This window comes from Jaculus jaculus, chromosome 15 (genome assembly GCF_020740685.1).
Source record: "Jaculus jaculus isolate mJacJac1 chromosome 15, mJacJac1.mat.Y.cur, whole genome shotgun sequence".
Taxonomy (NCBI): Eukaryota; Metazoa; Chordata; class Mammalia; order Rodentia; family Dipodidae; genus Jaculus; species Jaculus jaculus.
Window position 1 is genome coordinate 17,334,727 of NC_059116.1, and position 14,039 is coordinate 17,348,765.

General features: G+C 39.9%; 1 protein-coding gene across 1 annotated transcript in view; it reads left to right on the top strand.

Moving 5' to 3' along the window:
• Positions 1-14,039, top strand: part of Znf407 (zinc finger protein 407) — a 416,446-nt gene that overhangs the window by 255,297 nt on the left and 147,110 nt on the right. The window contains exons 6-7 of the mRNA XM_004654819.2: positions 2,034-2,117; positions 10,086-10,206. Of these exons, the coding sequence (XP_004654876.2) occupies positions 2,034-2,117; positions 10,086-10,206 (205 nt within the window). The remainder of the gene's footprint in view (positions 1-2,033; positions 2,118-10,085; positions 10,207-14,039) is intronic.

The following is a 14,039-nucleotide window of genomic DNA, read 5'->3' on the forward strand; positions in this document are numbered from 1 at the left end:
TCCTGCACGTTAAGAAGTCAAGGTCACTAATGTATCTACAATCAAATCACTTAGAAAATGAATAATTTTGTCTTCCTATGTATTTTTTTCTTAAACTAGAAAAGAGAGAAGCCCTTACTATGTGCACCCTATGTGCATGTAAAAATGCAAATCCTGTTAAGATTTTGTTTTGTGGTTATTACTGTTTTTATTTTTCAAGAGAGATATAGTTCACTAAGCAGTTCATAAATGGCAGAAGCTTAGAATGCTTTTCTAGGATCCAAAACCAATGACTACTGATTCCTGCTTAGAAATTTTGACATCTGCCACACCATGCTTCCCACCACCACACTATGGCATGCATGTGTGTATGCCTGGGCATGGGTGCTCGGTGGTGCAGGAACATGCACCTGCGCTCCCGTGTCCCCTTGGTGCACGTGGGAGAGCCCGTGTTTGTGCCAGTGTACACCACACAGCCTTCCAAACTAGGGGGATAAGTAAATTGTAGAGTACAGTTTTGCCTCAACTAGTGCTAATAACATGTTAATATTAAGGAATAAATCATCTTTTGGAAATAAAAACACGTCACTTCAGTATTATTTTATTGATATACAGCTACTTAAAAGGTTTATATTTAAACAGATGAAATAATGAGCGAGTGTCATGAAACTTGATTCTCCACTCCTGCCCAAGCTCTAGTCTTCCTGGACTACAATTATGAAACCAAGGAGTGAGTGTAGCCCGAAGTAGCAAAGGGAGGACAGTGCGGAAGTGTGGCCTCAGCTTTCATAGGGGACGCTAGTGGACATTGAGCATGTCATTTAGAAATGAGACTAGGTATATTTTAGTGAAGAGTTTCTTTTTGAATAAATGAATGGGCATTTAATTTAGAAGAACTAGTGTCACTTATGCCATTCTTACTATACTTATTATTTCCTCTACCATTAAAAACAATTATTTTTCTCAACATGGTGTATGCTTTAGTTTGTTGGGAAGCACCAAATTGGGGGAAAGTTTGCTAGTTTTGGGAAAGCTGGAGAAAAACTTGTTGCATGAAATGTCTAAATGAGTCACACGGATAAAAATAGATATAAAGGACTTATCTTATTTCTGGAAGACTTTTGTAATTTCACTTAATCTCTTCAAGGTTGGCATTTTTTTTTCTGCCTTCCCCTTTTTTGTGACTCTTAGGGGATGACCTGCCTAGTTGGCCAGCACTTATTGTCTAAGTATGATACATGAGAAAGATATATTGCACTTATAAACTGTAGGCGAGAAGTTAATATGTGTAAAAATGCTAAAAAGTATATAAGTATATATACACTTTGCTAGTACATTATTTCCTAAACGTGTCTCTGCAGAAGCTTCTCATCCAGACCTGTCCTAGAGGATGAGTAAGATGTGTTGTTTACAAGTCCTTACCAGCCCCTCTACATGGTGTCTGTGCCTTGAAAGTTTAAGAAACAAGTAGCACTGAATTGTGCTTGGTAACAAGTAATGTAGATTTCATTTTACTTAGAATTCTCAGTATGTTCAAGGAAACCATTTAATTCATATTATTAAGTGTGAAGTGATTAAGGAAGACCTGATAGAATCAGGTAATACCAATTCAGCATATTTAAGTTGTGAGAAAATTCAATATATTTTATTTAAGCAGAATCATATATACTGTATATTAACTATTCCAAGCAATCTTTACTCAGCTCAGAAAGGCCAGATGTATGGGAATTGTAAAAAATCAGGATATGCATAAAAACTGTTCAAGTGCATAAAGCAGCCCCATCTGGAAGACATCTACCAGAAATGAAGTTGTACAAAACCATTCCATTGATAATAAAGCTAATTTTTATGGGTCTGACAAGTATGTAATTATGTTCAGTGGTGCTTTTCAGATTTTATCACAGTCAATAAACCGCAGTGGTAATTTCATTCCCATTTGACATATTTACATGGAAACATTTGATTGGAGGAATTAGTAACCCTGAAAGCCTTGATAGATATGTTTTAATGATCTGTGACCTCCGCAGTCCCTCATCTGTTTATTGTTGCAACAGGCGAGAAGTCGTTTCTGTGTGACCTCTGCGGCTTTGCCGGTGGGACCAGGCACGCCCTCACCAAGCACCGCAGGCAGCACACAGGTCAGTACCACGTCTGTCCCTCCATTCTTTCTGCTGGATGGTGGCAAGGTGCTAGCTGCCACTCTGAGCCTCACTTGTTACTTTTCTCTTAACATTTGTCAATGGAAAATTTTCTAGGCTCTCAAGCGTACAGTTTCATAAAAATTAAATTGTCTACTTTGTGAGGGAGTGGGGGAGGGTTTTGAGGTAGGGTCTCACTTGCCCAGGCTGACCTGGAACTCAATATGTAGTCTCAGGGTGGGCTTGAACTCACTGCCATCCTCCTACTTCTGCCTCCCAAATGCTGGGATTAGAGGTGTGCTCCCATGGCCAGCTATATTGTCCACTTTTATACACTTAAACAGTAGTCATATTTGGGGAGCTAGAGGGATGGTTTAGCAGTTAAGGAGCTTGCCTGCAAAGCCAAAAGACCTCAGTTTGATTCCCCAGGACCCACATAAGCCAGCTGCACAAGGTGGCACATGTGTTTGGAGTTCATTTGCATTGGCTGGAGGCCTTGGTGCACCCATTCTCTCTCTCTCTCTCTCTCTCTCTCTCTCTCTCTCTCTCTCTGTGTGTGTGTGTGTGTGTGTGTGTGTATGTGTGCCTCTTTCCCTGTCTTACTCTCTCAAATAAATAAGTAAATTTTTAAGAAAAGTAATCATATTTGTGTTTCAGGCATCAGGTATTGCCAGACACTTCATGTCCATTTTGTTTCATAAGACCTCTGACTGAGTCTGTTTTCTAAGATTCCTTCAACCTCATCCTTCTCTCTCCCAACTTTACACCTCCCTTGCCACTTCTGCTTTGGCTACCTGCCTGTGTTTCTTTGCCCATCCTTCACCCTCTGCCTGTCTCCCCTCCATCCCAGCCACTCACCCACCCACCCAGATTGGAAGCTGGGGCTCTCGCAGTTACTTTTCCTACTAAGAATTTGTGAAACCTGTGGACATTCAGGATAACCTTGAATTCAGCAATAGGCACACAGAAGAAAGAAAGTTGTTAAATGCTTACCAAATTTTAAATCCTGCTCTGTATATTCTGATGGGCCTTATAAATAATGACTGTTACAATTCTAAGTTGTATGTGCTAAGGACAGGGCTTTCTCATTGGAGTCTTCCGGTGTTAGTAGAGCTGTGTCTTGCTGACACCAGATCTTTACTAGCCAAGGTAATAAGTCATGTGGTTACAAAATTGATAGCTAAATGTTACACGTTTCTGTGTGTATCATGAGAATGTTGGATTTGACAGTCTCCCTTCCTGCAGCGTAGAATTAAAGTGCATAAAATATGCTGTTTCGGGAACCTTGTGATACTGTTACATAGGTACCGGCAGCTTACATACCTAGGCAATACTTTCCATATCAATGAAAATGAATGCTAGCAATTTCTTTTATTTGCCTTTGGGGTTTTGTTTGTTTGCTTGTTGAGGTAGAGTCTTGCTGTAACCCCAGGCCCACCTGGAACTCACTATGCAGTCCAGGGAGGCCTTGAACTCATGGCGCTCCTCGCACTCTTCTTCTTAAGTGTTAGAATTACAGGTGTGGGCTACCACACCCAGCCACGGAGAGAATGGGCACAGCCAGGCCTCTAGCCGCTGCATGTAGACTTCAGGTGCATGTGCCACATTGTGCATCTGGCTTTACGTGGGCACTATGGAATTGCACTTGGGTCATTAGGCTTTGTCCCATGCCAGCTATTGAGGCTAGCAATTGCTTTTAGATATTGAGTTTATTTGGGTCCAGTTTTTACAGGATTAATAACCATTGAGTCAAAGGGAAATTTTCATTGTGTAGCATTATGTTGGAAAGAGAACTTTGAAAACATTATAAATCACGTGTGAAAGGCAGGTGTCCTATGATGTCTGTGATGAGAAGTTGAAAATACACAGAATCTATGTGGTCATGGGGGTTTATTTATAATATGTTCAGTTTATTGGTGCAGCTTTCCTGGTCGCACCTTATATGGTCCCAGTGGACATCAAACTTCCTCTCTGTGCCACCCCTCTAGTGGTACTGCCCCCCTTCGTCCTGCAGTGGAATCAGTAATGCCGTGGTCCCTGGTGCTCCAGGTGATGGATCGATCAGGAAGCCTGCATCGAGCCGGCACAACTTTATATTTTATGTCAGGTCCAGAGGCTCCTTATTACTTTGCTATTAACTTTATACCATATAGGACAATGTCTCACAGACAGAGGTATCTGTCTTTTTGGCATTTATCTGCCTCTGTGGCACAAATCAAACATGATTCTTTAATACCAAAGTCAGTTGTTAAGACTCTTGGCTTCAACAAAATAGCTCAGTACAACTCAGTCTAGGCACTTAGCTTTTATGTTGGCTTTAAAATGTTTAAACAACACACAGATGTTTTTCCTCTGGGTAGAGCTGAATTGTACATTTGAAATCTGTGTCTCTGATGTGGCCTCTGACACGGTTTGCCTTTTTACCAGAGTGCGCAGGCAAATTACAATCAGCTTGGAAAGGGATAGGTATCCACAATGTTCTGAATGGCGGAAATAATTCCCCACTGCAGCGCAGACTGTCCAAGGGGCTGACACAAGCCATCTTCCATTCTGAGATTTACTCTTATCACCTGTCAGAGACCCTTGATTCAAGGACACAGGCGCCAATCCTCACGTGCAGTTGGAGAAACCCAGCAAACTTAATAACCACCAATCCACCCTAAGGAATGCGAAGTGTGATTTCCAAGAGATGTGGTTAGCCAGTCTGACAGATGGTTGACACACATAAGGACAGAGCACTATGGAAACAAGCTATTCCGGTGTCCCTGCTCTGCCTTTCCTTTACTTTTCTCTCAATAGTACCAAAGGTGCAAAGCATTCCTTATTGACAATTTTAGCCAAGAATAATGCTTATAAGAGAAATTATGGGAAGCATTCCAGCTGAAAGTAATGCTTACTGTTACATAAAGGGAAAATGAAGCAACAGAAGTTCTCCCTGGCCAGCTTCTGCTCTCCTTCCTCTTTTGGGGTGGGGCGTGACTATCTCACAGCTGCACAGGGTCTCTGGGCCTCTTGTGTTCCTCTCAGCTCTGCTTCCCAGTTACCTTAACCAGACACACAGCAGTATACCTGGCATGGCCCATTGTGGTTGAATATGTTGTCCGTAGTTTACTCTACACACACACACACACACACACACACACACACACGGGGGGGGGGGTGTCATGTAGTAATAACTCAAGTTTGTTTATCCCTCTGGCTTTAGGATAAGAAAAGATTCAGAAACACTAGTTTCTGCTAGTCTTCTATCAAAATTTCTTCTATATCAGTCATATATGTCATATTCTTAATTTCTTAAGTAAATTACACATAAATGGAAGTGATGAAATTGTATATTAAAATAAAAGTGTTGTAAATATTATATTGCAGGTTTGAGTATGGTTAATGTCAATTGACCTGGAGTTCTTACACTGTCAAGAGCCCAGATATATCTCATCCTTCCTTACTAGCATATCCTTGTGAACACAGTATTATAAATCACTTGGTCACTTTAAATTAATTATGTTAAAAGTAAAAGATATGTACTGTTAAATTGAATGCTCAGTATACATCTTCCATACCTGTGTCAGTATCTTATTGGCATAAAGATGGACAGGTAGATCAATAGACAGAATGTAGTCCATTCTACAGGGGGTGCATGATTGTCATTCTCAAACAAAGCATCCCACTGGGAGATTAATCTAAGAAAACACATGCAGAGCTCAGAACACTGCTGAGAGAAATAACACCAGAGTAAGCAATTCACCATGCACCTACCTCAGAAGACTAGATGATGTGAAGATCCATGCACATCCCTTATGTTTTAAATAATTAATCTATAACAATGAAAAAGTCTGAAGTAATCAAAGAGGTTGAGAAGGAACAGCCTGCTAACCTCCAGATGCTCTAAAGCTGCAGTGATCAGATCATTTTGATATTGTCCTCAAGGTAGACTAACAGATACGTCAGTAGAATAAAGTGAAGTTTTCATAAAGAAACTGCAATAACTTAGTCTCTTTCACATACAGTATTGGAACAATTGGATATCCATATGCAGTAAAAGTGAACTTTGGTATATCCTTCACACCATATACAAAATTCACTCAAAATGATCATAATCCAAATGTAATACTTAATACTGTATACAGTGTATATGGAAACCTCAAGGAAAAGTCTTTGTGACATTGACTTGCCAAAAACTAGAATTGCTTACACCATTAAATGTTAATACATTAAGTGCTTTATATAAAGTTATAACTGTTGATCTCCATGAAGTACTGAGAATGAAAAGATGAATCACAAACTGAATGAAAATAAGTTCAGATCAGAAACCTTACCTAGGATTTGTATCCAGAGCATAGAAAGCACTCTCAAATCAGGTCTGAGGAAAAACACAAACAAAAAAGATTGTCAGTAGTCATTTCACTGCAGTATAGAAAGCTATGGCTTTAAGCGTGTGGGAACCTGTCACTATTCCTATTGAAATGAAACTGCAAAGAAGGATTTGGGCATAACTAGGACCACTCTTGCACTTCTGGTAAGATTGTTTAGTGCTGAACCATTGGTGAAAATAGTTTGACAGGTTGTTTTTTTTTTTTATGTAATATATACCTGCCAAATTACCCTACTATCCCACTCCTACCTGTTCACCCAAGACAAAAGGAAGTATATGTCCATTCGATGGCTTGCCTATTTTGATATTTTAGGCCACAAATCAAAACAGCTCAAGTGACTTTCAGTGGATAATGGGTGAACAAATTGTGATACATTCATGTAACCAGTACTATTCAAAAAAGGCAAAAAAAATAAGTAATTTACACAAATAACAGTGTAGATGAGTCACTGAGTAATTGCATTGAGTGAAAGAGAGCAGACAGAAGAGAGTGAATACACTGTGTATTCTCATTATGTAAATTTCTATAAAATGCCGATTAATATAATAGCAGAGAACAGGTGTGTGGTGTTCTGTATATAGAACAAGCAGGGGTGAGTGCAGGGAACTCTTAAAGGGTGATGATTGTGTTCAATCATTATCATGAGTTTACTTTCATCAATAACAAAATGTGGATTATGTACTAAAAGTGCCAATTATAAATTATACTTTATAAACCATTTGAGTGTATTATATGACCTTGTATTTTGCCTAGAGAGATATGTCAAGTTAATGATATAATCAAGGATATGTTTATGATTTTTCCCTTTTCATGTGAACTGTGCACTGGCATTACTATGCAGTTGAAAGTACTATTAATTAATGAACAAATTCAGCACTGAAAATGAGCACAATATTTTTCTGGTCTGCTTATATATTGTTGCATATCTGTTTCCAAGATATATTCTTCAATCAAATTTGAAGAGATAGTACAATTTTCCTTTAGCCATATGCAATATAAAGTTTATATATTATCCTGCAAATTAGCTCCATTCCTGTTTCCAACATGAACATGAGGGTTTTTTAAAAACATTTTATTGACAGCTTCCATAAATACAGATGATAAAGCCATGATAATTCCACCCTCCACTCCCATTCCCCCTCATCTTCCCCCTCCATCAAGTCCTCTTCCAATTAGTCTTTTATTTTGATGTCAACATCTTTTCCTCCTATTATAATGGTCTGGTGTAGTTAATGTCAGGCACTGTGAGGTCTTGGATATCCAGGCCATTTTGTGTCTGGAAGAGTGCATTGTAAAGTAGCCTTTCCCTTCTTTTGGTTTTTACATCCTTTCTGCCTCCTCTTCTACAATTGACTCTGAGCCTTGAAGGGTGTGATAGCAATGTCTTCCTTACTTTTGAACACTCAACTATCACTTCTTCTCAGCCCTGTGTTGACTTTTGAGTCACTCTAGTGGTCACCACCATCTGAAAAGAGAAGCTTCTCTAACCAAAAGTGAGAGTAACATTAATATAGAACATGAGATTTATGTTTGTTTTGAATGTCACTCAATAAAGTTGTGTGATCTACCATAATTTAAATTGCTTAACCCATGATTTTGAAATAGGAAAAAGTGTTATTTTGACCTGGGATGGTGACCTCATTAGGTTGTTGAAGGTGGAATTTATCTTAGGGACAGATGTCTAATGGAGAAAAAATACTTTTCAGTTGAATGTTTGTTTTAACAAGTCAAATAGAAACATTTCCTGTCAAGAGCTACTAAATAGTATCTTTGTGTTATAATTATTAACTATGCAAAACCATTCATTTCTTTTTTTGCATGCAAGCTATTTCCCTTTTCAGTCCCTTGAGCTGATGGGAGCCACTGTGTGCTGCTGCCTCGATCTCTGCAGGGACAGAGGGACTGTTGCTGTCCAGAGTTCCGCAGGGCCTGTGGGCCCCGAGTACCCGCCTAGGTTCTTTTCTGTATCTTTTGACATCTTAATCATTACCATTACCCTGCATTTTAGTGGTATTATTATCTTGGTCTTTCTCAAGAGGCATGGCCAGTAGTGAGTGAGAAGTGGCAAGATCAGTCCATTTGACCTCACCCAGCCACTTCTGTACTTCAAGGGAGTAAAGTGCCATTCAACAAGATTGACCTGCGATACATTTAGTGTCACTATGGCATTGTATATGGCCTTGTAAATAGGCTGAGACAATGTAAGGTAGATGTCTGTGCAGTACCGATGCTATAGTTTTGTTAATAGACAAGTCGATGTAGGCAAAGTTCAATCAAGGGATTTAATCGTTTTCTAAATATATCAGTGTTTGTATATCACTAGAAAACCAGGAAACAGGAAGTAATAAGTTAAAGTTTTTAAGATACATATCATTAATTTACAGTATATGTAAAATGTTTTGGGAAAATCTGCTTAGAAGATTGTTATTGCGTATTCATGGTATGAGGGCTGTAGAGGAGTGAGACTTTCTCTACTTCCTCACTCCCACTGCAAGTGTCAGGTGCTCATGTGTAACCTCATGTCTCTGTCGGAAATAAAAGGAAAGGGGCTGAGGATGCTGCTGCACAGTTAAGACGCCTGCCTGCAAAGCTGCACGTCCCCAGTACCCACGTAAAGCCAGATGCACTAAGTGGCACATGGGTCCAGAGTTCATTTGCAGCATCTGGAAACCCTTTCTCACTCTCTTCTCACTGTTTTTGAAAATAAAGCAAGAAAAAATACTTTTTAAAATCTTTAAAAAATGAAATAAAGGAAAAGCAACAGGTAAAATTATTTTATAATGATTGAACTAAATCCACATTATCAGTACATGAAGTCAGCATAGCATAATTATCAGTATTTAATTTTTGTTATTGTACGATTTTGGTATTTTGCATGTTTTTTCGTATTTCTGGCATATGCACGTTTGGTGTCTTTTGACAAGATCTTCATTGTTGTTTGTTTCTTTGAGGTTTTTGCTCCTCTCAATAACTGCATTCCTTTTACTTCTGACACTTTTAAATTAGTAACTTCATTGAATCTCTTTCTCCATAAATAGAGCTAAGAATTTAATGTACCAAATCTATATTCAAAGTAAATGCCTGCTATATGCTTTCCAATAGTGTTAACCTCACTGAGATTTTTTTTTCTAATGGCCCTAATGTAAAGTAGTTTTGTAGCATCATTCCAGATAGAGTATTGAACTGTACTTGTAATTTAGAGTCCTATACATACAGTTTGCTACATATCTTGCTTACATTTTAAAATAAAAATAAAAATCAGTATTTGCAGGCAGGCATCTTAACTGTGCAGCAGTGTCGCCTTTCCGACAGGCCATCAGAAGACAGGAGGTTACACATGAGCACCTGGCACTTGCACTGGGAGTGAGGAGGTAGAGAAAGCCTCACTCCTCTACAGCCCTCACACCACAAATACGCAATAACGACCTTCTAGCCACCACACTATCACAGTAACTGCTCAAGTGTTTTGAAGGTATGGAGTCCACCAAGTTATATTCTTCACATCACATAGGAAGAGGCTTTTCTTTTTAATTGTCAATACTAGGTTGGACTGTTCAACTATTATTATTCATATATAATATTTCTTGTGCTACAGGTGAAAAACCTTTCAAATGTGATGAGTGCAACTTTGCTTCGACAACCCAGTCTCACTTGACTCGTCATAAGCGTGTGCACACTGGAGAAAAACCCTACAGGTGTCCCTGGTGTGACTACAGGTAATGAGGCCAGGGTGCAAGCACAATAGATTGAAATCTTATTGTATGTCCAATAACACTATAATTTTTCTAATTAACGTGAGTGAACATACCCTACAAGACAGTTGTCTATTAGCCAGGCGATTTATTTTTTATCTGATTTCAGTGACTTGTAAAAATAATGCTTTAATTTGTTGGTAATTTCATATAGGTACAAAGTGTATTTGGATCACCTTCCCTTATTCTTTCTTCCCTCTACCACAACTGCTGAATCCCTTCTTCCCTATGACTCCTCTTTTATTTTTGTGTCTTGCGTGTGCGTGTGTGTGTGTGTGTGTGTGTGTGTGTGTGTGTGTGAGATGCACTGAGTTTAATTAGGGTTGCTTGCATGTGTACAGATGGGCAGTCACTTACTGGAGTTTGGGCAGTTTGTCTATGGCCACACAACTAAGAAAAGTGACTCCACCTCCCCCAGCAAGCACTAACTGCCATGTTTCTCCAGGAGGGGCAGGTTCCAGAGAGCCCCTCGCCCATCCCTGAAGGACTGTCGATGGGCCCAGTCTTGCCCAGGTAGCTTTAATTGTTAAAGCAGTTGTAGTTTCACAGTAAAATTGAGAGAATGGTCCACTGACTTTAATATGAGAGCCTTTCATTATCCTGGGACCATTTGTTATAGCTGATAAATATAGTAACATCATTATTACTCAAAGCCCATTGTCCATGGAATTTTGAACATGCTACAAGTGGGAACACATTGCTAGCATTGTGCGTCCAAATGATAGCATCATGTAGAGTAGAGTTATACTGGCTATTCTAATATCCAAAATGCAGAGTTACATTTTTATTAGTTCAATGTTGAGGTTTTGTAATCTTTTGTTTTACCTGAGTTTCTGGAGTCTTCTTTCACTGTTCAGTGTAGGGAACCATTGCAAGCAATTCAACATGTGTCTTTGAGCAAAGCATTTATGAAACAAGACAATGGTAGAAATGCTTTGTGACTATGAGGCTGTCATAGCATCTCAGATGACTGAATGTTCACAAATACTTAAGAGACTGATTTGTGATGCAGTCAAGGCCAGGAGAGGACATGAGGACTCTCTCAGCTGTGGGATGGTGGGTATTACATCCAGCCTGAAGGACACAGTGCATATGCAAAGAAGAGGCAGTAATTAACAGAATTTTTAGGGCTGTTTTTAAAGCATCTTGGAGATCATGGAGGTTCAGTCTACTACCTGTGGTTTTTGGTGCTGATAGGAGAGGAGAGCTGTGTGGGAGGCAGGGCGAGTAATGGCGCTTATTACCTGGTCCTGTTTTCCTGCCGCATCACGTCAGCTTGGGTCTGGTGCAGTTGTCTCCACTCCTGTGGAGCTCGCAGGCAGCTGGGTTATGATGTGGTATGAACATGATTCACCCTCGGCTGGAGCCTCCACCGTGTGCTGTGGCGACACCGACCTCATTCTAGTGCACTCTCTATTGTCTGTCTTCAACATAGCTCCTTCTTTCAAAAACGTGTTTGTACTCCTGTGGATCTAGCCTGCACATGTGGAAGCAGCTTGCTATAGTCTTTGTTACCAGCCCCATTATTGCATCAATTTTATGCAAAAGGTCATTGAAAAGCACAGAAATATTACAGATATATTTCATTCATTAATTATTAAGTCACTCTCCATTTTATGAGTTCCACCTTCCCATAACACTAGAGAGGTATTACTTAGAAATTTGGGAAAATGGTGATCCAGTTAGAGGCAGGCATGGGAATTCTGAGGTGCCGATGATCCTGCTTCTGAAGAAGCCCGTCATTGGGTGCTCTGTCCACTTTAGTAGAGGTCATATGGTTATTGCCTTCCCTAGAAAACACAAAAGCAGTTAGAAAATTGTGAAAAAAAATCCTTATCATTCTTAGCTTCTAGGATCACAGGCTTCTTGCTGCAAACTGCATAAAAAATTATTTTGTGGGTAGTTTCTTTCAGTGTAAGTTTTATTTCTCATTCACACTGTAACTACCTTTTTTGTGTAAGGAATCAACTTTCTATAGAACTGTGGTTTTCAAACTTTCAGGAGCAAAGTTGTTTTTATACACTAAGTAGGTAAAAGTGGTATTTACCAGTTATTAGTATAGTTAAAAATTATAAGTTATAACATTAACAGAAAGCCTAATAAGTGGAGGGTGGTTGATGGCAGCCTTTTAAAGTTTTACCTCTAAGTATTAAAAGTTGAAAAGTAGGGCTGGAGAGATGGCTTAGCGGTTAAATGCTTGCCTGTGAAGCCTAAGGACCCCGGTTCGAGGCTCGGTTCCCCAGGTCCCACGTTAGCCAGATGCACAAGGGGGCGCACGCGTCTGGAGTTTGTTTGCACAGGCTGGAAGCCCTGGCGCGCCCATTCTCTCTCTCTCCCTCTATCTGTCTTTCTCTCTGTGTCTGTCGCTCTCAAATAAATAAATAAATAAATAAAAATTAAAAAAAAAAAGTTGAAAAGTATTTCAGGCAAATATGAGGGCAAGATTTGAGAAGAGCAAACTACATTGTATCAAAATAGTACGTATTTAAAGCTGGAGTGAACAGCAACCTGGGCCCAAGCCACAAGGCACTGTTATGAGAGGAGGAGTGGACAGCAGACCCTGAGCAGAGGCTGCAAGGCTCCTGTCTTACTCATCTGGTTCTGGCTTTCACATGTTAAAGATTATGTGTGTGTTAGGCCCTGTTTCTGTTCTAAGAAGTATAAGTTCTGGTCACAGGGCTCTACACACTTGCCAGGCCTGCACAGACACAACTGAAACAGCACTGTTAGAGCAATGCAGCTCTCACTGTAGGGGAGCCAAAGTCAGCCATGAGTGCACTCTTAAAACAGTTATGAATGGGTGCAGCTGAGCTCAGCTGCCACTGCACTCCTGCTGCTGACAGTGGCTTCTAGCAGTGCTCAGTGACAACCGCTGAACTACCAGTCTTTCTGTCATTGCCTTGCTAAGAAACCCTGCTCCACGGCTCGAGTTCTAGTTCTTTGAGGAAGAAAAGGTGGAGCTATTCTGCTTCATTTCCATGCAGACACATTTGGCCGTGAATTTGACATTGGGGCGCTTTCCCCTCTCATCTGCGGCAGGCAGTACCTGATGCAGGACTGTCTCAGCACCAGGTTCCACTCACTCAGAGGAGAGGCCCGAAAGATCCTATCGTGTTTTACATAGGGATGATAAAAATAACAAGATAACGAACAGCATCTTAGAAATTATTGAAAATTCTGCTCTAACTCCAAGCTAAACTTCCTTTAACTTTTTTTTGGTGGTTGTCTTTTGGTTTATCAAGGTAGGGTCTCACTCTAATCCAGGCTGCACTGGAATTTGAGGGTGGCCTCAAACTCATGGTGATCCTCCCATATCTGCCTCCCAAGTGCTGGGATTAAAGGCGTGTGCCACCACACCTGGTTCATTTAACAGTTTTTTAGTGAAACATTAGAAACAGAAACACCAGTTTTTGAAATCAAGCATTCTATAGTATATGCAATCCAAAGATACACTTACTATGGAGAAATAGCAGTAGGAAAAGATGAAAAGTCTTTGTTTTTTATGATTAAACCATTATGTCTCTATGCAAGGAAACACTACCTGTACAGGATGAGCACTGCTGTTTGTGACATTGACTGGCAGTCTCGAATCTGAGCTGGGATGTTTGGGATAGTTTTTGTTGTGGTCTTCATGTTGTCGCGTAATGCAGCATGCACCTGTACTGCTGGAACCACCTTGGAGTCACTGTAGGCTAGATGTTTTCTATTTTTATTAATTAGAAACTTTGCTGTATGCATTAGATTTTATATTACCTTTTGGTCATTGCTTGTTAAAACACTTTTTACTTGGCCCCTTA